The 27,733-nt window shown below is 39.5% G+C and overlaps 1 protein-coding gene across 2 annotated transcripts in view; it reads left to right on the top strand.

Annotated features, from left to right (window-relative positions):
• FAF1 (Fas associated factor 1) overlaps positions 1-27,733 on the top strand; it is a 164,238-nt gene that overhangs the window by 125,497 nt on the left and 11,008 nt on the right. For both annotated transcript variants that reach the window (XM_051625410.1, XM_051625409.1), the window contains exons 14-18: positions 2,548-2,684; positions 5,247-5,335; positions 16,485-16,565; positions 17,322-17,399; positions 21,138-21,353. In XM_051625410.1, the coding sequence (XP_051481370.1) occupies positions 2,548-2,684; positions 5,247-5,335; positions 16,485-16,565; positions 17,322-17,399; positions 21,138-21,353 (601 nt within the window). The remainder of the gene's footprint in view (positions 1-2,547; positions 2,685-5,246; positions 5,336-16,484; positions 16,566-17,321; positions 17,400-21,137; positions 21,354-27,733) is intronic.

The raw sequence follows: 27,733 nt of genomic DNA, 5'->3' as shown, positions 1-27,733 counted from the left end.
TCACTTGTTAGTGATGTGCAGAGTAAGGCAGTAGTTAGTGAACCAAATGGTTTCAGTCCTACTCACATATTTCTGACAGTAAATATTAGCACAGGGTTTTGTGTTGTGTTTTTTTTTTCTGGATATGAATGTGAAAGTAAGTAAAAAGATCTGCAAATACAAAATCAGTAGAGGCAGGAAAGGAAAAAAAAGTATGCAAAATTAGTTAAGTAGTTGCAAAATCTACTAAAAGGCTTGAGAGAAACTGAATGGGGATAATGAATGAAAATTCAATTCCTACCCATCTAGTAAAATGAAGAGACATGTTACAAGTAATTACTGAGCACTCACCACTGACCTGGCAAAGAGCACCTGTGTGACTGAGAAGTGACTGGTGAGCAGGAGTTATACAGTGGAGGGAGTTGTTGGAGTTTGCTGCTGCTGCCTTGTTATTCAGTGCTGCATCATTTGACTGCCTTCACATTTTTTCAGCCAACACTTTAGTTCTCATTTGGGTCCAAAGGGCAGGATGGGTCATGTTAGTGAGAAGTTTCTTGTGTGCATTTGTGTGATACCCCAAGGTATCATGGCCTGCCAGGTTCTATGTAGTCAGCCAGAAGTTCCATGTATAAAAATTAATCTCCTGGAAAAAAGTTATTTAGAAGGGTTTTAATGTACTGAAACACCTACTTCAGTCAGAATTCTCTGGATACAAATCCATACATATAAAGGCATATTTTGAGATTGAGTTACGGATGGACTAAATACAGAACTGATCTTTAAAAACCCTGACAAACCACAAATCAGCACCTTTGTCTAGTGCGACTAGTATTGTAATAGTCTCTTAGTTTCATTCCTTCTAGCAGTATTCTTCTCTACAGCATTTTTTCACCTCCAGTTAAATATTTTGTTTTCACATGAAACTTGAGTGCTTTTCTGCCATGGCATGTTGAGGACTATTAACCAGTTCTAATACAGAAGTTTCAGGAATTCAGTTCAGTTGACCCCTATCTTTATTACTTTCAGGAGTGAAACCTTGAACACATATTAGTCATTTTGCCATGAAACATCACCACTGACTTTTGTCAGGCCAAGATTTCACTTACCTATTCCCACCATAAAATGCAAAAATAAAAAAACCCACATTATTTAGCCTAAGAGCCCAGACTTTTATGGATTCTTTATTTTATCTTTACTAGCTGGTATGTCTCCATGTAGCTATTTCTGATGTAGCAGTCCCTATTTGGCATTTTGACATTGGCTTCAAAATACTCACTGGCTCCCCCTGCTCAATGTCTTCTGTCCAGTTATGGCCACAGTTAATACTACAAGGTGTCTCCATGGAGGATTTTTTTTTATACTTCAGGTGCCTTCAACAGGCTCTGTGTTGTACTCATCAGGCTTATCAATTTTTAGCCATTTTACTAGATACCATATAGATTGATTAAAAAAATTGCAGTTTTCAATAATTTCAGTATCTTTGAGAAGAAATGACTTGGAGCTCTTGACATTCTAATGCAGTTTGTCTTTTCAAATAGATTTGGCTTCTAGTGCATGTGACAACAGGACTTTGCTCTTCAGTTAGAGCATACATTTCAGAGTAGTTGTTACCTAAAATATTATCATAAGGCATAAGAAAACACACGATTTAAGTTGCCTTTCATGAACATAATTAAGAATTAATAAGCCTGTACCAGTGGCTAGTCCTCAGAATTTCCACTGTTTTGCCTTTGTGACCTGTGTTATTAAAAGTCCATTATTTTTACAGACTTTATTAAATTGGATCTTATTAAAGCATTCTGTATTTGCATTTGGTCTTTCATAATTCATTATTATTATGACATTTACTTTTTACCATCAGATCTGAAAACATATCATAAGCTACCCTTTTCTCTTGAAAGAAATGCTAATTTCAAACAGTCCTCTAATGGAAGAGAAAAGCTTTATCAGTTTTTTCATTTATTCAAGATCGTGTTAAGAATACTAATGCTAGACTTCTGTATGCTAATATCCAAGAGCTTTTTTTGGTCAAAAGCTTAGAATTATTGTTTTTAGACCACACTGCTAAGTATGTCACAGGCAGGGCACTAGCACAAAAGAAAATACAATTCTGAAGTACCACGTTTTAATTCCATGACTGAGAACAACAATTTCTTCATCTTTCATTATGCTTTCTTAGGAAATTGTGCTCTTTTTATACTTGGTCGTGTTTACAATATTATGTCTCTACAGAATTTCTCTGAATAAGTTTTTAACAATTGATTTAGCATGATTATTTGGGGGGTTTAGTTTTGAATTATAGCCTGCAGAATAATGTATCAGGAGATGGAATTCTCCATCAAATAAACCGCTGTCTCGACCATTTACTAATTGTTTTCATTTAGAAAATCTGGGATTTATTATATTTGTAAATAGCCTCATGACTTCTTCATAAAAAGGGAGAAAGAGCTCTGGAATTGAATCTAGAAGCCTAGATGTTAAACAGTAGGTAACTCTCAATTAAAATGCTGGATTTAGCACTTTTTAAACTAACTTCAAAAACACCTCTACTTTTTCTTCCTCACACAGGTTTCTGACAATGTGCACTAGACACTTCGGGAGTGTTGTAGCCCAAACAATTCGAACTCAGAAGACAGACCAGTTTCCACTTTTCCTTATTATTATGGGAAAACGATCATCAAATGAAGTATTGAATGTAATACAAGGTACAGTACCTGCTTTATGTGAAAAGTAGTTCTTACGCTAGTATGGAAGCTGCTAGATGACATCTTTGCTAACCATTTCTTTTTGAAGCTGTTCAGAGTTTACTTCACAAATTAAACTTTCAGTTGCCATAAGATAAATACCTACTATTCATAAATGTGTTAATTCACATAATATTAGAGACTGAAGTTGACATGACTGTAGTAGAATCATAGAATAAGTTTTCAGGTTTTTTTAAAGTAGAATGTCAGTCTCCTAAATAAGGAGCTACACTTAGTTTTCCAAATGTATATCCATATAAATTACTGATTTCCAAAATATTTTGGCTGCACTTTTTGTGTAGTGCCAGAATACATTTAGTTCTCCCTGTGTAGTTCCTTGTTAATGAGTGGGCTCCTGTTGCATGTAGTGGGCTAATACTTGAGCATGAATTGCTTTTTCCCACCTGCCTGCAGAGCTGAGACCCCAAATCAGATCTGAATTTTAAGTTACTAGTACAACCCCACATAAATGAAGCTTTCTGGCTTACACGAGCAGTTCTTTCTGGCATAACCAGCCCTCTGATTTCACTGGCAGCAAGATGACTTAGGTGTGGAGTGATGCCCTTTGCTGTTCCCAGGAACTCTTAAAATTAAAATACATCAAAGAATGGCTGCCTCTCATTTCTTCTGCTTTGTCCACAAGTTTCTCCATGACACTCTGTCCTCATTTATTTATTGCTTATATCTAGCAATCTTTATTCTAATCTCCTGATTTTCCTCAGGAAATTCAGCCTCAGGAAACACTGCCTTTTGCAGACATCATTACTGTTGCTTTATGCATATGGGGTTGGTCATTTCCTTGAGGGATCTGCAGTGCTCCTTGCTGTAGCCAAAATTCTGAATTTTGCATGGATTTTGTCTCCTTAGTGCCAGGTACAGCACACTAATTCATGGTACTTCTATCACTTAGAAAACATTGCATACAAATAACCTAATAAATAGATTTTCTTGTTTTTAATAACTCTGCAGCATAGTTCAGCATGTGTGTATGACTTTAAGAACCTGTCTTATCCCACTGGAGTCAGTGGTGCTTCCTGGCTTAAATTACCTGTTTTAGCAACTTAGTGACTCGAAGTCATGACATAATGCAGCTTTATCTTATAAAAAAATCCAAATTACTTCATTGCGTTCATTAAGTTTTACTGATTTTTCAGGTTTTCTGCAAAAAAAAATGTTTTGAGCCAAACAAAGATCAACCAGTCTTGTTTTACAGCTTGCAGCAAGGCTTGCAGCCTTACTGAAATGATCTTTTAATAAAAACTAGGCATGCTCTGCTTGTCATTTTCCCATGAATTGGGACACTGGTGTCTCCTAACAATACCCCCTCAAGTGAATGGTAGTCTCTGAAGTCATGCGTGTTGCAGCATGTGGGATAACATTTTCTGCTAAGGTAGCAAATGCTAGAAAAGGGAACAATGGGGGCTTTTCAGGGCTGGGTGAGAAGGCATGTTTACAGAAGAGATACAACAATATAGAAACTTAAGTCCCAGTGGCATTTATTGAAATGCAGCCTGTCTAAATTCACTTTAGTTTTTTATCTTTTCCTGAGGTTGGAAACTGTGGGGACAGTTCTGTTTTCTTTAGTGGAACTGCAGCTTCTGGTTGGTTTAGTTCTTTTAAAATTTTGACTAGCATCACCACTATAAATGTAGCTCTTGGTATTGTTCTGCCAATGTCCTATGACTGTTTAGGTTGGCAGATGTTAAGAGTTTAGTTTGAGACCATTTCTCGTGGTCTTAAGAGGTTGTAGCTACTATGAGAAGTGGCTCTAATGGGTGGTACAGTTTTCAGTTTAAGAAAACAAAGACTGAGAGCATCTTGGTAGGAAATGAAACTAAACTTTCAGCCTTAATGAAGACTGAAGGCATGCTGGTAGAAAAGGTATCTGTTTTCCTGTGCATATGCTGTATTTCTTGATCTATACAGCTGACTTACTTTTCCACTAGTATTAGCTTTACAGGTCTTATCAGAAGTAAATACACTGGAGAGAATATATTATAATATTTGAAGTTTTATTACTAGTTATACCTAAATAAAAATGCATGCACACACATCCATTCAATCGCTGTATTCTGTTTTTTTCCATGTTTTTTAACCAATCCAATTGGATGCTGCTGCCAACACCCTACCTTTTGTTGCCTAACTAAGCAATTGCTTCAGTCTCCTTGATAATACTTGGGAATTCTTAAACTGTAAAATCCATTTCATGTCAGGGAACCCCAGATATGTTACTTTCCTTTAACATCAGTGATGGAAAGGAAAAAAATAGTTACTCCTTGCAAGCACAAACCAATTGTTTAGATTTGAACTACCTAAAATTTTAGTCTATCATTAGCATTTGTTTGTCAAAGCAGTTTTGAATTTTCAGTAAAAAAGCAAACTAAAAGCATTCTGCTGAGATAGTTGCATTTTCTGTCCTTTTTGGTTTTTTTAAGTCTCACTATTTTTATGGATTAATTCTTAAATTGCTTCTTTTTTTGTTTAATAACTTTAATTATATCAGCTATCTTCCTGTGTTGCTAGGTAACACAACAGTGGATGAGCTAATGATGAGGCTGATGGCTGCAATGGAGATCTTCAGTGCCCAGCAGCAGGAAGACATAAAGGATGAGGTGAGCATTGAAAGTTACTGCAGATACCTGCTTGCTTCTACAAATCACTGGGGATGCAAAATTAACCAGGTATTTCTTTTGCCAATGAAGTTGGGTATGATGTGTTTCAGTGTCTCTTCCACCATGAGAAACTGAAAACCTTAAGTCTCCTTTGTGTATTTATTTGGGTCTCTCAAAAAGCCTCTTTCTTATTGGTCTTGTCATTTTCAGTTTGTTTCCTTTTCCTGAATATTACTGGTGAGTAACTGTTTGCATTTACAGTGCTATTATAGAGCTTAATATACTTGTGCAAGGCAATGACAATCAGATTTTTTCCCAATGACCAGCTCTAAGTCATAGGCAGAAAACAAAAATAGATTGCTGTATCTTAAATGTATGTTTCAAAGGGGATTGAAAAGCAACCTCAACAGAACTACACCACTGCTGAATTCAGAACAATGCAGAATCTCTAAGTGATGACAAGACTTTTCAAAAGCAGTGTTTCAGTTACACAAAAGTAGACACACTGAGGTAAACAGTTGAAAGATGTTTATCTGTTACTCTATAAATTGAGAGTGACATTTTGAAGTAATGAAGCACTTAAGAATTTATAATAATAGGTGTTTTGCCATTCAAGATTATTTTTATCCTGTTGTGTAGACATTGATTGACAATAATTCACTAAACACAATCTTCACATTTAAATCTTGGATCTCATTAGTATGAGATTTCCTGATTATGGTTATAATAAAATGAAGGGATGGTATCCACACAATATCTGTAGTTCATTTATTTCTTCTTTATTTATGCTACCTGTAATTCATTGGTAAAGAAATTGACTTTAATTTTGTTAATACTGAACACAATTTTAATATGAGGATCGCCACAAAAATCCAAGGCACAATATAATTGAATTTTTTTATTGCATTTTAATGGGAATGTGTCAGGTATGGGGTTTTTTAATACTTTAATAAGAAGGTAGAATTCACATCACAGATGATGTTCCAAAAAACGTACAGAACTGAAAACTAGAAAAGCTGATAGAAAGGAAGAAAACAGATAGGAAGAAAAACATATAAAGGCAGAGAGGTAAGAGCAAATGAGGAGCAGGAGAAGGAACTAGGAGTGATAGGATTGGAATAGAGAGAGGAACAGGAGACCAGAACAGTTATTCAGAGCAGGGGGCATCCTTTAGGAGAGAAGAGGATGTGGGCAGTGAGATAGTGACAGACTAAGAGGGTAACACCAAGTGGGTTTGCAACTGCACAGAACCGGGAATTGGCTTCTGTGTCCTGAACTGCTGTTCAGTCCTTCTCTGGATGGCCAAGGAAAGTGACAGTCCAGTAGCACGTCTCCATGGTGGTGATATGGGTGTCTCCTGACTTCTTACTCCAAGTGCTCTACCTAGGGAAGGAGAATGGAAACTTAATTTTTATACGTTCCTCTAAAATCTACCTTTGTCTAAGTCTTCTTGTGGTCTTTTCCTACATTTCCTTTTGTTGTTCTGTCCCTGAGAACACCAGTGACATTTCTTCCCCAACAGGAGTTTTTTCGAACACACTTTGACATTCAGAAAACTAATGGAAAATTTCATAAACTTTGGGGGCAGGTATCTAGATGCTGCGGGTTCTATACACAAATAGGATATTTACTTACACTTTAACTCTACTTGTTACAAGCACACAGAAAAGGTGATCTTGGACGCTTTTGCTTTTGAAGCAGGAAGTTTAAAATAAAAAAATAACCTTGCTTTATGAAATTATTATTCCAGAGAAGGGAGTATTTGACAAGCAGTCCGTGCTCAATAGAGGGATTTAGCCCTAAAAACAAATATTGCCTTTCTGTGGTTTGCTACATAACATGTAGCTTTCTTGTAAGTCTTGTACTTGACAACTTCAAGTGTTCAAACATCAACACCTTTTCTTTTTTAAGATCTTATTGCAGTTGGTGCAGGTTTTTTTCCCCAAATATTACAATAGCAAACAGGATACAGAGTCCGGTTTCTGTTACTGTTTTCTTAATAGCAACAATAAGTCATCATAAAACCACAAGGAAGATAAGCAGAAAATTCTTTTGTGTTTTAAAAAGAGAAGTCATCTCTATAGCTTTGCTGTAAACACAAGTGTGTGTGACAGAGAAAGAGAGCTGGAAACACTTGTAAATAACAGCATGAAGTCATTAATGAGTCAGTTGATGCAGCTGAACTTCTCCACTTTGGATTTTTAACTTGCGTGCATGTGAAAGCTTTCAACAGATCTGGCCTAATTCTCTCCAGCACAGCATGTTTTGCAGTGCCCTCTGATGGTTATTTTGGGGCAGGATGGCTATTGCCACGGCCAGCTCCTGGTCGAGGTGTTTTGCAGGGCCTGGCCATAGCTGTTCAGGCATCACTTTGCAGCCAGTTCCCGGCTCTGCTCGGGGGCTGGTGGGGTGGGCAGGGTGCTCAGAGCAGCCTCACCCACCTGCTGCTCTTGAGCCAAGCGAGTCACTTCATTAGCTGGTGGTCACAGTGTGGGTAGGTAAATCCTCTGCTTTTACATCCATGTGTTAGCAACGTGTGCTGCTGTAGCCTCGTAAAATGTTGATCAGGCAAATTTGGGGCATATTTCTGTAATGTCAAGTGCTAAAATACCGTCATTTAACCAGCCAGAGGGTTGAATTTTTTGATTTCTATATTGTGTTTGATTAAGCTTTCTCTTAGGTAATCTCCAAAGAAATGCCTTGAGAACACTGAGATGCATGTGCACACTCATTATAATCCAACATACCTGTCTTGAAGTTTAGTGGTGCATCATTTAGGCACCCATTTTCTCTCCCAAACTTTCTTAAAGGGAGATTAATCTGCCATCCCCTTCTTTTCCCTGCCCCTCTAAGGCTTCAGGTTCAATCCTTAACCACTGGGCCTGTTGCTGTCTGTCAGTTGCATTGACCAGATGACATTTTGGAAACCTCCCTTGGGACCACACTGTTGACATGCCATTGTAGGTCTGTGGTCTAGCTGCCATGCTGTCTGTTTTTCTAAGTTTGCTACTCAAATTGCCATAGTAACAAACCACAAATAACAACATCTGGCCAGCAGTGTAATGATGATGTGCTCATGTGCTGCTTTGGGTAAGAAGTGGCAGATGGATAATGAAATGGTGGGTTCAGTGGCATCAACAGCAGCAAGGCCAGTTGGCCAGGATGCAGTCCCACCACTGTGGTCAGGTCTGGGGTCTGAAGTCCAACTTCATGCTGTTTATTCAGGATTACTCTGGGGCTGCACTAATGATTTCATACATCTAATGAATATATTTTCCTTTTCTAACCATGTTTGCTTCTCTGGCCCACGCTGCAAATGTTGAGACCTCAACTACTGTTCAGGCAGTGGGCTTGGGGATTTTTCCAAAGAGGAAATAAATGCTGCTAAGGAGTTTGTCCTGGAAGCAAAAGTGTGTATCTCAGAGCAGGGACAACTGGCCTCTGCCACTGTTGATCAAGGTGTGAACTCGGATTTTTCAGAGACTGATTTTGAAAACAGCGTGTAGTTTCAGTTCCTCTTAAGTGTCAGTGCCTGGTGCTGGACTTAAGACAACAAATAATAATTGTAAAATATTGCACGCCCTGGAATGTCCATTTTTAAACACCCTGCTAGCTTTCTTTCTCTTAACTGAGTAGTTAAATAATCATCTCAGCGTGGCATGATGGGCCTAGATAGATCCAAGCTAGTTCCTTTGTGAGATTAATGTGAAGAGATACGTGATTAAATCCTGGCATTACAGCACAACACACCTGTTCTGGGCCAGTGCTGAGCATTTTTTCTCCATTGCCTGAGGAGGAGGCTTCTCAAAGGATTACAGTAACACTTTTTGACAAGCTTATACAGGGTGGAGTTTCCATGTAGTGACAGGGCTCATTTGATGATGTCTCAGTAATGCATTCTTTTTATTTTTGCTGTCAACATTTATTACTGTAGAAGCATTGACTGTTACACAGCTGGTCCAACTTGTCCACATTTAAGTAACAGTAGGTCTCTCTGCCTGTTTATTTCCGTCGTTACGCAACACTGGGGCTCCTGCTCCCGGATTAGACTTCAGGCTGGAATTGTGATACCCACACTTGCTTCTAAAACCTTCTTATTCTTACAAACACCAATTAAAACCTTCAATTCACTTTCAGCTATGCCTGCTGGCACACTGTTTTCTTTGGTGTGAAAGGGAGAGACTTAAGAGTTTTTAAAGTGGAAAAACTGCTGTAAGGAGAGTCGGAAGGCGAGCTGTAGAAAAGTGTAGAGCGGTGGGGCCACTGTCTTTGCTCTCTGGTCTTAGGTGGCAACTCTTCTTCCTGGATCCTGCTGCAGTGTGAGGAAAATGCAGGTCCTTCCTATCCAGCATCTGGATGGGGATTTAAAAATATGTAAAAGAAGAAAAAAACTCCAAAATGGCAACATATATTAACCTTATTTTCCTCTTTGTAAAAGTATGCTTGTGTGTCCATCCCAGCAACACTCTTGTGTTACTTGGGGCTTTACTGGCCAAGTGTTTTTTTCATAACTTTGCAGTAAGAAGCCTGGGATCACCACGTTTTCCTCCTCTTCTGCCTCACTGCTGTCAAATGAAAGGGATTTCCTTCTTTTTTTATATCTGATATTTTAACAGCTTTAGCTTCCAACACCTTTTCTCTTTCTTCTTCCAAAGATATATCTCACAGCCACAAAGGGAGCTAAAGAGGAATGGTCCTAATGCATTTTCATCTAATCAGTGGTCTCTTCGTCTTTTCCTCCTTCAGAGCAGTTGCTTTTCTCCACTCCTTACCTGCAGTTGTGTTCCCCAGTGAGAGGATGGCCTAAGTGCTTCCGTCAGCTGGGCTCGAGGCCTCTGGAATTTCTGTTTAGGCACTGAAGCTCACATTAAAATCAGCAGAAATTAGGCATCTGAATACCTTTGACAATCCATGTTCCATCTAACGCTATCATGTCTCATGGTATATAGTATTTGCACAACAGGAGCTTATGAGAATAAACACCTGAAATTCACTGAATTCCAGAGAGCAAAAGCATTGTGGTGATGACAGCCATCTAACGGAGATTGTGATTTAACCCCTCAAGAAATCCAATTAGCACATTTACTAATTATTGCTAGTTATAACTAATTAAACTACAGTAATCAAAATTTGATTAAATTTTCCAATTGTGTATTTGTAATATGATAGCAACCCAAATGGTGGGTTTCCCATTGTGTGCCTCACTGCCCTGACACACCAGCAGATACAGGTGCCACCTTCTGTTGTTTGTGGCCTGTTTTGAACTTTGACAAAATGCAAGGTCCTGACAGAGGACAGAAAAGAAGAAAAATATCCCCAGTTCAGGTGGCTTTTCAGCTGCATGGGTTGATGGCTGCAATTACTGAGTATTCACTGAGTTTCTTTCAACCAGCAGGAGCTTTTCCTGCTCTAAACCCCGCGTGGGTCGCAGAATCATCATGGTTGGAAAGGACCTCTGAGATCACAGAGTCCAACCTTCAACACAAAGAAACCCAAACAACCACACACACTCTACCAAAAAACATCCACGGAAAAACCCTACAACCTCAACCACTAGAGCTGGTCCTGAAGTGCCACATCTATATGTTTCTTGAATACCTCCAAGGATTGTGACTCCACCACCTCCCTGAGCAGGCTGTTCCAGTGCCTGATCACTCTCTCAGTTTAGAAATTCTTCCTAATATCCAATCTGAACCTCTCCTGCTGCAACTTCTGGCCATTTCCTCTGGTCCTGTCTTCATTTACTTGGGAGAAGAGGCCAACACCAATCTCCCTACATCTCCTTTCAGGATTGACACTCCCCCCAGATTTGGTGTCATCTGCAAATTCACTGAGTACTGCACTCAATCCCCTCATCCAGATAATTGATAAAGATACTGAAGAAGACCAGGCACAAAACTGAGCCCTGAGGGACATTGCTGGTGACTGGTCCCAACTAGATTTGACCCTGTTTACCACAACTCTCTGGGCCTGGCCATCCAGACAATTTGTTACCCAGGGAAGAGTCCACTTGTCTATGCCATGAGTTGTCAGCTTTTCCAGGAGAATGCTGTGGGAGATGGTGTCAAAGGCCCTACCAAAGTCCAGAGCCCATCTGGCCCCACAGAGTTGTGCGTGTTCAGGTGCAGAAGCAGATCAGTAACTACTTCCTCCTGGATTGTCGGGGGGTGGTTGTTCTGTCCATCCTTATCTTCCAGCTCAGGAGCCTGAACACCCTGGGAGTAAATGGTCTGACTATTAAAGACAGAGGCAAAGAAGGCATTAAGTATCTCAGCCTTTTCCTCGTCCTTAGTTGCCATGTTCCTCCCTGCATCCAGTAAGGGATGGAGATTCTCCCTGCCTCTTTTTTTATTGTTGATGTTGTAGCAGGACTGGCTGGCTCATTTCCCATGGAAAGTCACTGCAGGACTGCTTCTTGGAGGTATGGGGTTTGTTTTCTTTCTTGTCACTTGAGGTAATTCCCAGAAAAAAGTCTCTGGAACTGGGATTTCACCCTTTGAAATGAACAGGCAAGATCCTGTGGTGGTTCTGCCTTGTTCTGCCCCCTCCTGCCTCCCCACCTCAGGTTCTGCTGCTGCAAAAACTTTCATTTGCTTTGTGCCCAGTGTGTTCTGTGGACACTTTTTTTCTTCTAGATATTCCCCCTCGTGTTGTTTAAGTTATACAATATGCAAGTCTGTCACCTTAGTGAGTCAAATTAATGTCTTTCTCGCGCTGGTTTGTTTGGACAAAAGGGTGTTTCTCTTTAACGCTCCCATGAATAGCCTTAAGCACTTGAGGTTTTAATTTCAGGAGTGGTTCTGTGAAATGAACTGTCTTTCAGATAAGCATTCAGCATTTGTCAATATATTTGTCTTCTTTTTTCTTTTTTTTTTTTTTTTTTTTTTTTTTTTTTTTTTTTTGTCTTGTAAGAGCCATTTACTCACCAATTCTCTGAGAAATGTCTCCTGCTCATGGTGATCTTCTCAAGTTCTGTCTTGTCTGGTTTTACTTTGCAGTAAAACTGATCCCAGAGGGCAATGGAGAATAAAGTATAACACATCTCCCTGAGACAAATCAGGTGCAAAGCTGATTCCTGGGGTTAAATCATTAAATTCTACCTTTGGAAACCACAACAATAAATGAAAAAAAAAAAAGCTCAGGAGGGCCAATGCTGACTTTTCTGGCAAATTAACCTATCCAAAAAGCCAAATGCATTGTGTATTTTTTTTCCTGTGTAATCTGCAGCGAAAGGGGGCATTGCTGTCCTAAATGCAATTGGGAATCCCCCATTTCCATAATCCTGCATCTGAAAATGCCTGCTGGTACGTGCTTTAAGAAATGGCTAGGGAATAATCATTGGAGATAGTTATCTTAAATTTCTTCTTACCCTTATTGTAAGGTTTTTTTAGTCTTGTAGCCCTAGGTATTACTCGAGAGGAGGTCTTACCTAGTCCATTGTAACTATCTCATTATATGTTTACTGTTTTTGTTATGACTTTGCAATATGCATGATAGCAAAGACAATTCGTAGCTGAATAACATATGATGTGGATAAAAGAATTTGTATTTTTCTAAGTATCAACTTTCCATTGCAAAAATGTCCTCCCTACTGTTGCATTGTCAAAATGGGAAAGCAGAGATCTGTCACTTTTTCCTTTTTAAGGAGCAAAGGAGAATTGTCTCCTCATCCCATGCCCAAACCCCCTGGGACGTGGATGGTTCACATTCACACCAGGCTTTGGTTGCTGCTGTGGAATTCAGAAACAATGAGTGTAACCCCTGTTTCTGATGAAAGCTTTTTAAGTGGCCTGGGATGGGCCGTGGTCTCTTCACACCTTGGTTTCTTGAAAAAGGAAGATGGCAATTTCACCTTTGTTGGAAAACCATTCTGCAGATGTGTTTACTGATGTCCAGTTGATACTACAATTTCTGTAGGCTTTAAGAGGAAAGCTGTCAGCAATCCTCAGATTTTTTCCATGGATAATATTTATGACATTTTTAAAATTAGTTATTAGTGGTATGACTATTCTTTTCTTCTTCATGGGTTCTTTCTTAGTTCAATTACAAACTTTCTGCAAAACATTTTCGTCTGTTTTTTCTGTCACCACTATGAGTTTTCTTTTGTTGCTTTTGGTAAACTTGAGTCATCCTCAGCATTTGTGTGGTTTCTCTGGAGGAAGAGATGACTAAAATAACAAAGTGCATTACAAAAAAGGGAACTGCAGTATCTAATGTTTAAAATTTGTCTAAGGTGTAACTCTGAACCAGCGAATATTACAATTTTGCCATCATCTTCAGAAAGGAGGCGGTTCCTGCAGGGTGGGAGCAATGTTAACAAAACACAGGAGTAGGTACAAAGAGACATTTCATGGGATTACATCTGCTTCTCAACTGAAGAAATCTGGATTCTGGATTTGTTTTTAAGGTCTGTTTCAGTAAGGACAGTATTGTTTCAATGCAGTGTAAAGCTCTGTGGCATGGTCATTTACTTTTAGATATGACTCACATATTTCTGTGAGGACCAGGCAGTCATGCATGGTAATTCCTCACATTCCTGACATCTTTTTCATAATCCACTTCTAGGATGATGATAATTGTAATGAATAGGGGGGAAAGACTTTTTTTGTTTGTTTTTAATGCCTGGAATTCACATTCAGATACTCATAGAATCCATAGCATCAGGTTTTTTTGCAGGTATCATCTGGGTTCTATAAGTTAAAGCAATTTCAAAAATTCTCAAGTAAAGCTCTTTATTAGTGAATAAAACCTGTGCTCATCAAAAGTAACTTTTAATTACTTCCTGGAGGTTTCTAGACAGTTTGTAAACTGTAAAATAAAAGCCAGTACTCAATTTCTTATAACTCTGATGAATGTCTATTTTTGGGTGAGTTTTTGAAATTTTTAATAATTTTTTCAATTTTTACTTTTTGGGGGTTGGTCTTTGTTTGTTTGTTTGTTGGGGGGTTTTCTTGTAAACCAAAGTAACTACATGGTTATTGCTATCAGTCCTTGATGAAGGAAGGAGCCTGTATTTGCAATAGTTGTATCTAATCTTTCCTTTTTCTCTTGGGAGTTATTGGACTTTTGTGACCTTTGGAATTCAGAGTGTCAAGTTAGTGTGTGACGTATGAAGTTGCAAAACATGAAATAGCCTCTCTGCAAAACCATTCTTAATATTTTTTTTTAACTGCTTATGCCCTCATAGGTTGCCTGAAGGCTTCCTGTAGTAGTTGGTTTGAGAAAGTAGTTTTGTTTCTCACCGTTCTAAGATAAATTTATGGTGTGCTTATGGAAAGTCTTGGAATAGACAGTACAAAACCTTTGCCTTTACTGTTGCATTCCATCTATGAAAACAGTTGGGAAAACCTCTGTGTACTTAAGAGGCTTTCCTCATTTTTTGATAGCATAAAAATTGGAGTTGTTTAATTGTTTCAACACCCCCTCTTTTCAGAAATGAAATATTAATGTAGGGTAGTTCCTGCAATCAAGTTTGAGTGAATTTTTGAAGGTATTCCATGAACAAAAGCACATAAAACTTGTCAAGGTCCAGAGAAGCCAGGAGGGAAATGGGTTATTCAGTGGTTATTGTCCTTGTTATATTTTGCAAGAATTACTTGTACTCATGCCTTAGTTTTGCTGAACAAAGTGATGGTTTCTCTATCTTCTGTGAATGAAATTTAGGATACACTGATTGTAGAATAATCTTGGGTCCTGTTTCTGTAAGGAAGAAGAATTTCCTCTAAAAAGATCTTGTTACTTTCCAACTGGAGGTTGTATAACTTTTTCTGCAATTTGTCCTTTCCTCTTGTGGTCGCATGCTACTTTAGAGCTTTTTAACCATTAATACATTAGAGGTTTGTTTGAGGAACATCTTGGCATGTTTGCACGACATGATAGTAACAGCTAAGGAATGCTGCTCCCATTTAGATTTGAGTTTTTGCCAAGTAGTGAAGTTCTGGGGAGAAAACTGATCACTTTGCAAAACAATGCCTTTAGGTGGATTAAACCTTGCAGATGAATGAAAAAATTAACATAATTCTTCAAAAAGGAGTAGGTAGTAGACTTTATTTTCTATGAAATATAGGGGACAGGTTACCCCAGTGCAAGTGCTATGTTACTGGTAACTGCAGGTGAGGTGCTGAGCCCACCAGCAGCCTCACAGCTAAGTCTTACTGATTTTTGTAGGGACCAGGGCAGCCTCTGCAGGGCTCTGAGAGGATTATAAGATGTAAGAGGAATAAATGCAGGAGAGCAGCCAATGTCTCTGGCTCCGGAGACAGAATATGAAGCTATTGATTGTGCACTTTGCTTTATCAGATATCACCTCAGAGCAGTTATTCCAGCTTCCAGGGATATCCGCTTCTTGATCCTTCACTGTATGGGTGATTCCTCGCTTTGTCATTTGTGTATTTTTAGTCAACCCTTTTTTTTTTTTTCATGCTGTGATCATTAATAAGATACTTTGCTAGGTTTGCTGGTTTGAAGTTGGCATGCTAAGCTCATATTTCTTGTCTGTCTGCATCTGTGTATTTGAGACACTTCAGAGCAGGACTTTCCATTTTCTGTCTTTGTATATTATTCAGCACAATGTGAACTGAGACTTTGGGATGATGTTTAATGGTCATGACCCTGGATGGATCTTACTGAGGGTGTTTTTACCAAGCCTTCTCTCACAGGACAAGCCATTGACTGCTGTCAGTCTGAGCAGACAGCAAATTAAAATCCAGACTCACCCTTTAAATCTCGGTCTGTCCTTCTGTCTTTCAAGACTCTCCAAATTGTTGGCTGCAGGAGTGAGATCCCTGTGAGATCCTCCCTGGCACCAGCCCACGTGTACCTCTCCCATGATCTCCTTCCCACCTGGCTGGGAATAAAGATGATGCTAAAGATGACAGAGCAAAGAACCTTGCTGCCAGCTCCAGCCCTTGGGGCAGGACCAGTCTGTTAGGTGGCAGTTGAAACAGAGCTTTAGGAAGCAATCGTTTTTAAAAACAAGGTCACCCTTGAGACATTTCTGGAATCATTTCTCCTAGCGGTAGTTAGATGAGTCAGGCAGTCGAATATTCTGAAGTCACAGGGGTTAAAGAGTGCTGGTGAACATAAAGATGAAGATCATGCCGGCGCACTGCTCACTCATAGTTTTGGTTTCTTGTTTTCTTTCCTTTAGGATGAACGTGAAGCCAGAGAAAACGTGAAGAGAGAGCAGGATGAAGCGTATCGCATATCGCTGGAGGCTGACAGAGCCAAGGTGTGTGCAGGGGGAGTGTTGGGGTGGGTTGTCTCGAGTTGGTGAAAGAAGTGGTAGTTGAGAAGACAAGGCTCTGGAAAGACCTCACAGCAGCCTTCCAGTGCCTGAAGGGGCTACAGGAAAGCTGGGGAGGGACTTTTTACAAGGGCTTGTAGTGAGAGGACAAGGGGTGTTGGATGAAAATTGGAAGAGGGGAGATTTAGGCTACAGATTAGGAGGAAATTCTTCACTATGAGGGTGGTGGGACACTGACCCAGGTTGACCAGCGAAGTTGTGGAAGCCCCATCCCTGGAAGTGTTCAAGGCCAGGTTGGATGGGGCTTGGAGCAACCTGGTCTAGCAGGAGGTGTCCCTGCCCATGCAGGGGAGTTAGAACTAGATGATTTTTAAGGTCATTTTATGATTCTATGAAATTTCTCTGGTGCAGAGGACTGCTCAGCTTCAGTTCTGCTTTTAAGATGAGAGAGTTGCTGTAGGAGCCATAACTGCCCTCAGTAGTTATAAAATGGCACTGGACACAGTCACAAGGTATAGACTTGGCTACATCTCTTTGCTAAAGCAGTCCTGGCCCCACTCGGTAATAGAAGTTGGGAAAGGAATGATAGGGAAAGATCACTTAATAAATACCCTGTTTCTTATATTAATTTCTGTTGAAAAGTTGAGAAGTTTCTGTGCTTTTATGTAGCTAATGCACATCATTAAACATAGCTGTGGAAAGTGAGGTGAGAAATGTGTGATTTTTGTTTCTGTTTATCAGAGGGAAGCACAAGAGAGGGAAATGGCAGAGCAGTTTCGCTTGGAACAGATCCGGAAAGAACAGGAGGAAGAACGTGAGGTGGGATATTTTACCTTTTCTGACAGTTTTTTGCATTCATGAGGGTTATGGACATTGCAACCCTCATTCAACACATTGCAACTTGAATTCAAAGTATGCTTTTTATGATCAAACAAATTGCCAAATTTAATTAAGGATACAAAACAGTTTAAAAAAAAAAATAAGGAAAAAAATTCCAGTCTAGAAAATTGAATTTATGGTACATTTTCAGATTTCTAAACAGTCCTCTACAGAATCTTCCTTAGAAGGAACTTTTTACATCTCCAGGCCTATATAAAGAAATAGAAGCCATATGCTGTGAAGGGTACTGTTCCTCAAACTCAGTTATTTTGTAGATTCTCTTAATTTTGTAGATTCTGAGGGTCCCAGAGCCTGTCAGAGGTGGGTCCTGCAGCCCCTTCCAGGATCTAGGTTAGCTCCTCCTAGCTGTGTGGCTATGTAGGTTTTTACATAAAGTATCATGTACATAGTTTTACTTACATTGGTGACTTCCTCTTTTTCACCTCCTGACAAGTATAAAATATGGTGAAAAGACAGGAGTACAGTCATGTTTCTTCCCTTGAAGTCCCACCACATTTCAAAGGATAGGTAAAATAGCCTAGTAATTAAAATATTTCTATCTGTTCTGTGAAGATCTTGAAACATAAGTCCTTAAAGAACTGCTGTGAAACACAGCTGATACTTGAAAAGGATTTTGAAACCCTGGAATAAAACTTTCAAAATAAAAGTGAAATTCACATATAAATGTCCTGACTGAAATCAGAGTTAACTGGAGGTTGTCCTTAGACTTCCATGCATACAATTATGCAAGATGCTAATGAATACAAAGCTGTATCAGTGTCCCTGTTGAACATATATTTCCTGAGTATGTTTCCAGCATTGTAGCAAATATCAAGAAAATACCAAAAATATTTATTCATTTATATAAAATAGCAGAGTTCCAATATTATTTTTTTGGTGGAATTAGTGTGACTTCTTTGATTGTCATGGATTATGAAGATTTTAAATTTGGAATGATATTCTCATGTAATTCTCCACTTAGATGAAGTCCTTGGAACTCATGGAGTCCTGATAAATCACAGCCTTGCTTATTTCCCCTTACAGGTGACTTAAATGTATACTTAACATTTCAGTCTCATGTACTTTGCTGATGTATGAAAAAAATTGCATTATATAACTGCAAAAAAGTTGGCTACGAACACATTTATTATTCCTGGAGATAAACCCAATAAACAAACTGTAGGAGCAGTGCATCTGCAAGTAAATTTTTCGACCAGGAAAACTGCATTAAAAAAAACTTGAACCACTTGAGCATTCAGGAATCTTTTAAACAGTACTGCATGGTAAATACTGAATTCAGTCCAGACAGTAGTATTCAATGGTTTGGGGAAGATGCAGTCCATTTCTATCTTATCCTACAATGTCTGATGAGTTATTTAGCTCCTGTTGTTAGCATTATCCAAGAATGGAAGAGAAAACACAACAGGAGGAGCAGTGCACAAAACTGGCCTGTGAGAATTGTGTCAAGAATAATTCTAAGATGGCAACTCAGTGAGGTTAAGAGCAATCAGACATAAATCAGACATCACAATAACAGACAGTTGAACAAACAGTTCACACTCAGATTCATTAAGGATGTTTTTCTTTTTTCTAAGTAATTTTCATGCATAGAAACAATGATTAATTCTGTCTTGCTCCATCTGCCTCTGAACCTTTTCTGGTGGAAAATTTCTTTTTGGAAATTGTTTTCTCAGGCAAAGGCTGCAAGATTGGTCCATGTTATCAAAATATACCTGGGCTTGCCTGTTCTAATATAGAGTGCAGTAATGAAAATAATAGGATCTGTTTGCTTAGTAGAACAAAAGGGATTTTAACAATAATGTTTACTAACACTCCCCATTTTCAAGTGCACAGATTACTTCTACTGAATTGTTCTGCAACAGTGTTTACTTACAGAAGTGGCTTTATGTTCAGTTTGTATATTTAAAATCTGACTATTGAGCTATTCACATACTGAACATCTTTTTATCAACAAACTGAAATTGCTTGTTCAGGTCCAAGAGTTATTAATATGATCCATCACATCATTGTTTTCTGACTTGGTTTGCTGGTACAAGAATATCCACTGTAAATTGCCATTTCATGTTGAAGCCTCAGAGATTAGTTACTTTGGGGAACAACTCACTCTTTGCACAAAGAAAAGAGCTCTAATGAGCTACTGTTGTTTATTTTTCTATAATATAATTGATTGGGTTCAGTAAATAATGTAGCATCTGTTGTTATACTGTGTGGGGAAATGTCAAAACAGAAAGATAGTAAGCAGGTGGTTGAGAAGGGAGAGAGAGAAAATTAAAATAGAATCTATTTAAAATATAATCTCATAGTAGATGAGCAAAAATGAACTCAAGTTCTATGTATAAATATTTATACTGAGATATAATTTGCTCAGAGTTTCATGGGTAAGAAGGAGACTATTTAAAAGTCTTTGTAATCTTGCTTCTGCCCAGTCTTTTCTCTTCAATCAGCCTGCATCAGTTTCTGTTACCAAATGACCTTGGGGAGCTTTTCAAAGGCACAAATAACAGCTGTGTATCTTGGAAGTTCCTTGAAAATCTGGTTAAATCCATGTGTGACTGTCTCTTCAGTTTGGAAAATTGTCTTTAGGTGTATTTAGGGGAGGCAGCGTGATCTTGCTGCTCCTTCCATACATGGACATGGTCCTTCACTGCTGCTGTGGGTGAGGTGACAGTGGAACAAGGCTGCTTCCTAAGCATGATCTCATATTTAACAGCTGCCAATGCCTGTCCAGGAGCACGCATCCAGCTCAGTATCCTCAAAAATCAAGCCCACCTTGTTCAGCAGTCTGATATTAGGCATCAATTAAAAAAAAAAAAAATCTTCTGATCAAAGTACTGATGTTGTAGTAGCTCCTAGAGGCAGAGGACAGAGAACATGGACTTAGCTCCTGACCTTCAGCTCTTAACATCAGCCATGTACTCAATGTTACCAGGAAGATAATTGTGCACATTTTCAGATGTGTAATGGCTTTGCAATTTTGGGGGCTGATTTCATGCAAGTTGTCACAGAAGATGTGCACACCTATGCTTGGAACCATCTTCCTGCAAACAATCCTAATAATAATTGCTTGCTTTAAATCTTAAAGCTCCCATTTCTGTCCTCTCAGTTTTTTTCTTTCACCATTCCTTCTTCTAGATGTACTCTATGTATCTAATGTGCCTTTAGGATATTTTTATTAATTATGTCTTTTAACAGTGTTAGTTTATAGTAAATCTGAACTGCCACAAAGGGTCTTGTCTTTGCTGCAAATGGTCAATTGCTCTGTGCAAGAGGAAGGCAATTTGATAAGTACATTTAAAGAAATACTTTTACTACCTTTTCATTTATACCCTTGAAGGAAGCAATTGGTCACTTGACAATTAATCTCTCGTTCAATTTTTTTCCAAGGCTTTCTGCCAAATGATTAAATTACTTATCCCCATCGTGCATTAACTGTAGACCTCGTAATATGTGTTATACAGGAGGATTTATTTTAATTAGTTGTCTGGTGGGCTGTTATTAAGGAATGAATAAAAATGATTTTGTCATTGAGATATAAAGCACAGCGCTGGCCCTGGAGAACTATGCCACATCTTGAAGTTCTCGAAGAAATAAAAAGCTTTCTTTCCTTGTCTTCTGCTGCTAGTATTGCCACCTAAAGGGTTATTTTTCCTTCCTCAGGCTATCAGGCTCTCCCTGGAGCAATCTTTGCCTCCTGAACCCAAAGAGGAGAGCACTGAGTCTGTCAGTAAGCTGCGCATCCGGACACCCAGCGGGGAATTCTTTGAGCGACGTTTCCTGGCCAGCAGCAAGCTGCAGGTTGTCTTTGATTTTGTAGCTTCCAAGGGATATCCTTGGGAGGAGTACAAGCTGCTGGGCACCTTTCCGAGGAGAGATGTGAGTAAATGGATCTTTCAGGAATAAATATCCCTACTTCTTACTCCTGTATGTCGCGTGACCAGTGTGTTATAGCAGGGAAGATAAAAGATATGCCTGAATACATTAGGGTGCTGCCACGCTCTGTGGTAGTGGGCAAGGCAGGTGCCCACTACCAGTGCTATCACATTACCTACAAAATTGTGTTGCCAAATCTGTTTCCAGTGATACTGTAAAAATCCTCCATTTCTGAAACAAACAAGGTGTGGACCACATTGAATGAAAACTGCCCGAGTGCACTGAGCTGGCATCGCTCACATCCTGTGTTGAAGGACACATCAGTATCAGCTCTCTGCCTGGGTCTGGGATGGGCTGGTACTTCTGATCTTTCTGGTCTTGCTGTTTTGGTGCAATCTGATGTTATGAGCAAGGAAGGCTCAGAGTCAGACAGTACACAGTTCTGAGCTGATCATTACATTCTAATCACTTATTCACCCACTTGTTCCGTAATACCAGTAAATAATCATCTTTATCTCCTACCTCAAAATTCTGATGGTGTGACTTGCTGTGAGCCCTTTTCAAAATCAATCCTGTTCACTGCTTACTAAAGCCAATTCAATTCTGTTGATTTATCAACAGGTATTTCTGTGCTGCTTACTAAGTTTCATTGAAAATACACCTATATGTTTTCTTCTCTATTACAAATTAATTTCTTATCTAGCCATTGTTACAGCAAAGGTAGAAATCAGTGGGGCCAACTGTGCAGCAACTACCTGGGGCCCTGCAGAAGAGGCAGAGGTGACAAGCACTGCAGAGGTGACAGTACAGAGCCAAGCAGTGATGGGTGAAGTTCAGCAGCTTTTTGGCCACGCTGCCTCAGTACTGCAGGCAAGTGGGGGCAGCTCTGGATCTGCCAGGGTTCTGGTTGCTGGGGGCATCTCCAGGTGACTGGTTAAGCCATTTGTCATCAAAGGAGCCCAGTAACTTGGGTTGCATTTCCATTTTGTGTCCCAGTGCTGCCCCTGGAAGAAGTTCACTAGGAATAAAGCTCTGATGAGCATGTTTACAGTAGTGTTTTGTAACAGATACCTCCTGCTTCATCATCTTACTTGCAAGTACTCCAAAGGGGAAGAAATTCATGTCCTTAGCACGTGTCCAACCTTGAGAGTGGATGTGATTTCTGAGCAGTTCTTGGCAGAACTCTCTGAAAAGGGCCGTAGTTCTTCCAGCTTTTCTTCCACCTTGTCTTATATCGAGCACCCTTATCAGACTAAAAAGCAGCATTTAAGGAATCTCATTAACCACCACTTAACTTTACTCCTTAAGCATGTAATCTCATTTCTAGTGGAACCAAAGACTAGAAGTCACCTGTCTTTCCAGGATTACTGATCATTCCGTTTACTTGACAGAAGAAAAACAATCTTTTACAGACTCAACAATGATTTTGTGTATTTTAAATAATCTGCAAGTCGTACATCCTTACCTGTAACATATTTATGTCTTAGTACATATTTAACATAAAAAACCCCTACAAGGATGTTACTCTATCTTGTTACATTTGTTTTGCCCCAGACTGGCCTTGCTGTACTTAATCACATCATCGCCATTATTCATTTTAGTCCTCTGTAGCAAACTCAGAAATTGATCAGACAACTAAGATAAGAACAAATTTTAAAAGGAGTAGAAAAGAAAAAAGACTAGTGACTTAAGACTGGCTGGTATTTTCAGTACATCTGTGAAACTGCCAGGGAGAAAACACTGAGGCAAAGAAATGAGAATTTAATGGCAGGATACAGAGCCATTTGTCTGTTGCTTGGGAAGCAAAGACCCTGTCATTTTTTTTTCTATGATTCCAACCTAATAATGCCATGTATGAGGAGTCACATAAATAATTGATGTCAATTGACTCAGTGGCCGTGTATGAATCCGGTTGCCATTGTGACCACCAGAGCTACAGCAGACAAAAAATAATCCCCAGGGCTTTGCTAACCATTGAGAGCTATAAATGACATGCCATGTTCCCTAGGTTTGGAAAGTTGGAAGTGTGCAAGTCCATAAATGGATTAAAAAAACAGTAATTGATGGATGCCCTGGAAGTATGGTGAAAGTGTGTATTCATTGCCTTAGGCTTTGTGGAAAATTGTCTCTTAAAAATACACTGTAAGTTGTCAAGACCCTTCTGCTCCATGTTATGTATCACAAACATCCACTGAAATCTGTGCAGCAGGAACAGAGCAGCTGGGATGCTTGTGCTCCAGAAAGCAACAATGTTGAAAATGTCTGAATTTAAACAATACGTAACATTTTTTAAATAATGTTTGAAAGTATCAGAAATAGGTATAAAAGAGAAGGCTCTGGGGAGACCTTATAGCACCTTCCAGTACCTGAAGGGGCTACAGGAAATCTGGGGAGGGGCTTTTCACCAGAGAGGGCAGTGATAGGGCAAGGGGTAATGGTTTTAAGCTGAAAGAGGGAAGATTTAGGTAAGACAACAGGAAGAAATTCTTCACCATGAGGGTAGGAAGGTGCTGGAATAGGTTGCCTAGGGAAGTTGTGGAAGCCCCCTCCCTGGAGGTGTTCAAGGCCAGGTTGGATGAGGTTTTGTGCAGCCTGGTCTAGTGTGATGTGTCCCTGCTCATAGCAGGAAGGTTGGAACCTGATCATGTTTAAGGTCCCTTCCATCCTTAGGTTAAGGTTGCTTCCATCCTTAACCATTCTGTGATTCTATGAAATGAGGGGATTATCTTCAACCAAGTCAGCATTTTCTTGAAACAAACTTGCTAGAGCATCTTTACTTGCTTTTCAAAGCCATCAGTCCTGATACAGTGTTTTTGAAGTATTTTTACTTCTTTGGTAAATAACAATTCATTAGTTCTAGGTTCTATGTTCCAGTTGCTTACACAGATATCCTTAGCTAACTCAAAGTTGGTATCATAACCCTACTGTAAATACAAACTTCTGCACATGAGTAAATACACAGATTAACCTTTTCCAGACACTACTTGTAGATTTTCAAGCAGCAGTGACATTCCAAAGCATTTAAGCACATGCAGTGACTTGTTATTGGGTCTTTGTCACTGACTGTGGTGTTCTTTCTACTACCACTGAAATTAGATACTAACCACCTCCTCTCTCAATGCCTGAACCAAGGCAGCACCCTGCCAACATGGGTGAGCCTGGGTCAGCAGGTTGCTTGTGTCTCTAGCTTTGAAAACGTTTGGAAAGCACATCTTTTGGGGTGAAAAGCTGTTCTTTAAGTTCTTTACATGATTCTTAAATGCACCTGCAAAGGCTTTGTGGAAGCAACTGTGCGTGCTGTTTAAGCGGCTGTGCTGATTTTAGAATTACAGTTCCCTTTCTTCCAAGAACTGCTCTGATCTTCAAAATGCATTTAGCTATAACAAAACAGAGCTTACCCTAAGCATATTAACATCAGTCCTCTAAACCTTCTCATTCAGTGTTTCTTCCAAGCCCCTTTATCTTAGAAGCCTTCCCAAACACTGCTCTCAGTAGTCCTGTCAGTCCACCAGCTGCAAGATCCACCTTCCCCATGTACCCTGGAGACTTCCCAGAGGATCAGTTCCTCACTTCCTCTGTGATGATCTGCAGAAATCTTCCTAAGCCTCTAACATCTTACAGACTGGGCATTTCACCACATTGGAGGCAAGAAGCTGAAGGTGCACCATGTCTGGCTTGAAACTGAAGGAGGAAGGTGCAGAACAACTTGACCCAAACTGGGCTTCAGGCACCCTGGAAGGGCTAATGGTTTGTTTGTCAATGTTTTATGGTATCTGTCAGAAAGGGAGGTCCTGGCATACTGTCTCCTTTGGAAGACTATTTTTTAAGACTGAATTTATTCATTTCTTCTGAAAAATCAAAGTTGCAATCTACAATTTCATCTGCCCGTTTCTCCTTAAGGTGGAGCATTAGTTATGTATTTGAGAACATGCCTTTTGCAGACATGGTATTAGAGACTTAAGCTCTTTATTTACTGTATCTGGAAGCCCTGGTAAGCCAAGACTTCTACAGTATTTCACATTTTATTTTTCTGAGCCACAGCTTAGGATCAGGTGGCAGTTAAGTCACTTAAGGTTATTTAAATGCATCTAAAATGTTGCTTAATAATTCAGAACCAGTTTGCTCTGTTTAGAGTATTAAGATTTTTTAAATCCTGTTAATTAACCAATTTCAACAGCAGTTTAAATAAACAGAAACAAAAAAATCTTGTCCCCCTTGAAAGGACACAAAATAAATTTAACTCAAATTGCATGTCAATTTAAATTAGGTATGATCAGAATTTCAGTACATTTAGGGCCAGACAATTCTTAGTATTATATGGGAATGCAGAGTAAAATATTTCTCCAAACAAATGGGATCATTTGTTCCTGTGCTCTGGCAGGAGTAATCCTCTTTGACACCCACAGTGGTGAAAATAATGCCACAGAATAGTCAGTTAAGCTGCAGCACACCTGGGCATCTGAGCAGGTAACATCCTCTGATGTTCCTGGAAAGGTTTGGTCAGAGCATAATCCCTGGTGTGCTACGCCAGGTAGTTTGGCAATTTTGTACTGCAGTTCTAGAAGCCAGTCCTTGTCAGGATTATTCTGCATTTCACCCAGTGCAAACTGCTTCCTGCAGATAACCTATTTTTAAACTCTTTAGGTGATGTTTAAGCTCTTTAAATAGTTCGTTAAAGAGTTAGTTGTCCTGGACCATCTCTGGCTTGTAACATTTTTTTCCCCTCATCATCATCTCGATAAAAAGATGGAAGACGTTATTGTGAGAAAGGATTTGTGCAGTGTCGTGGTTAAATCCAATAGCACTTCTAGTAACTCCACATAAATCTGGAAAATAGCTTGAATTATCTGTCTTGTGGCAAAGAAGGATTTCAGATGAATGAACTATTCTTCTGAGATGTTCAAAAAGTTTGAGAATGCTTTTGTAAGGTCAGTGAAATTTGAAGGTGCGATCCATGTATTTTTTCCACTCATTTCAGTTACTGATATTTATATTTCCTACAATATAAAACAGTACTCCTCTTGTTTACTTCACACAGTTTAGAATTTTTCAGGTCAGTATAGATCTGATGGTGGCAGATCAGCTCTGCTCTAGCTTACAGAAGGCCACAGCCACCTGCAAAGGTAGACGGCCCTCCTTTTGTCATTTACAACCGCCCTTAAGTCAATACTACCTGCCCTTGTCTTCCCTCTCTTTTCAGGACATGTTGTTATTTTATTTGTTGAAGCATTTTTGTTTAGTTAAGACACTGAGAAGTTGCCCAAGCAAATTGGCCATACCAGACTAGCACGTTCCCTGGCCTCTTTTAGGAGCATGATTTCTTATTGTTCTTCCTGATGATTTGTAGAACGATTGGACTGATGATCATAGAATCATAGAATGGGCTGGGTTGGAAGTGACCTTAAAAATAATCTAGTTCTAGCAACCCTGCTTGGGCAGGGATGCCTCCCACTAGACCAGGTTGCTCAGAGCCCCATCCAACCTGCCCTTGAACACTTCCAGGGATGGGGCAGCCACAACTTCTCTCATCAACCTGTTCTAGTGTCTCACCACTCTCACACTAAATAATTTCTAAAACTCTCCTCTTCCAATTTTAATCCGTTACCCCTTGTCCTCTCACTACAAGCCCTTGTAAAAAGCTCCTTCACAGCTTTCCTGTAGCCCCTTCAGGTGCTGGAAGGCCACTATGAGGTCTCCTCAGAACCTTCTCTTCTCCAGGCTGAACAGCCCCAACTCTCCCAGCCTGTTTTTGTAGGAGAGCTGCTCCAGCCCTCGGATCATCCTTGAGTGCAAGAGGAACAGACCACATACCGTTGCAGCCAGAATTCTGCAGCCTGTGCAGCCTCTTAGGTTTATTGCTTTTAACAAGTTCGTTGCTCCCCCAGAAGAGTATCAGAGTCTCTCAGCCAGCCCCTGCAAAGGGAGCAGGAGGTACTCTGGCTCTGCTGCAGTCAGTGGCGGTACTTTAGAGAGTACTGACTAGGTTTTGCTTCTTGAAATGTGATATTGACTTCTCTGGAAATATAATTTCCATACAAGTAGTCAAAAATTCTGTAAGTATTACAGAAAGACTCTTTCATACTGATTTCTTCCAAGAAAGACAGACTTGGTGTGTCTTTTCAATCCTGGTGTCTCTACGTAAGTAACTATGATATCCAAAGAGAAAAACTAAAGCCCTTCATGTATCAAGTCACTGAAAGGAGATGGAAGGAATGTCCTCCTCATCTCCTAGAGGTAAGCTCATTCTAACAAGAAACAGAATTACATTCTGTAGGTCAATATAGTTTCTGATCTCTTTAGAAACAGCTCTCTTTCAATACAGGGCATGTTTACCCCATTTCAGGAAATAGGTGTGCATTTCAGATGAGCTGTTTTACTTAAGA

This window comes from Apus apus, chromosome 7 (assembly GCF_020740795.1).
Source record: "Apus apus isolate bApuApu2 chromosome 7, bApuApu2.pri.cur, whole genome shotgun sequence".
In the NCBI taxonomy this organism is placed as follows: Eukaryota; Metazoa; Chordata; class Aves; order Apodiformes; family Apodidae; genus Apus; species Apus apus.
The sequence above is the reverse complement of the archived record's forward strand: the minus strand, read 5'-3'. Positions and strand labels throughout refer to the sequence as shown.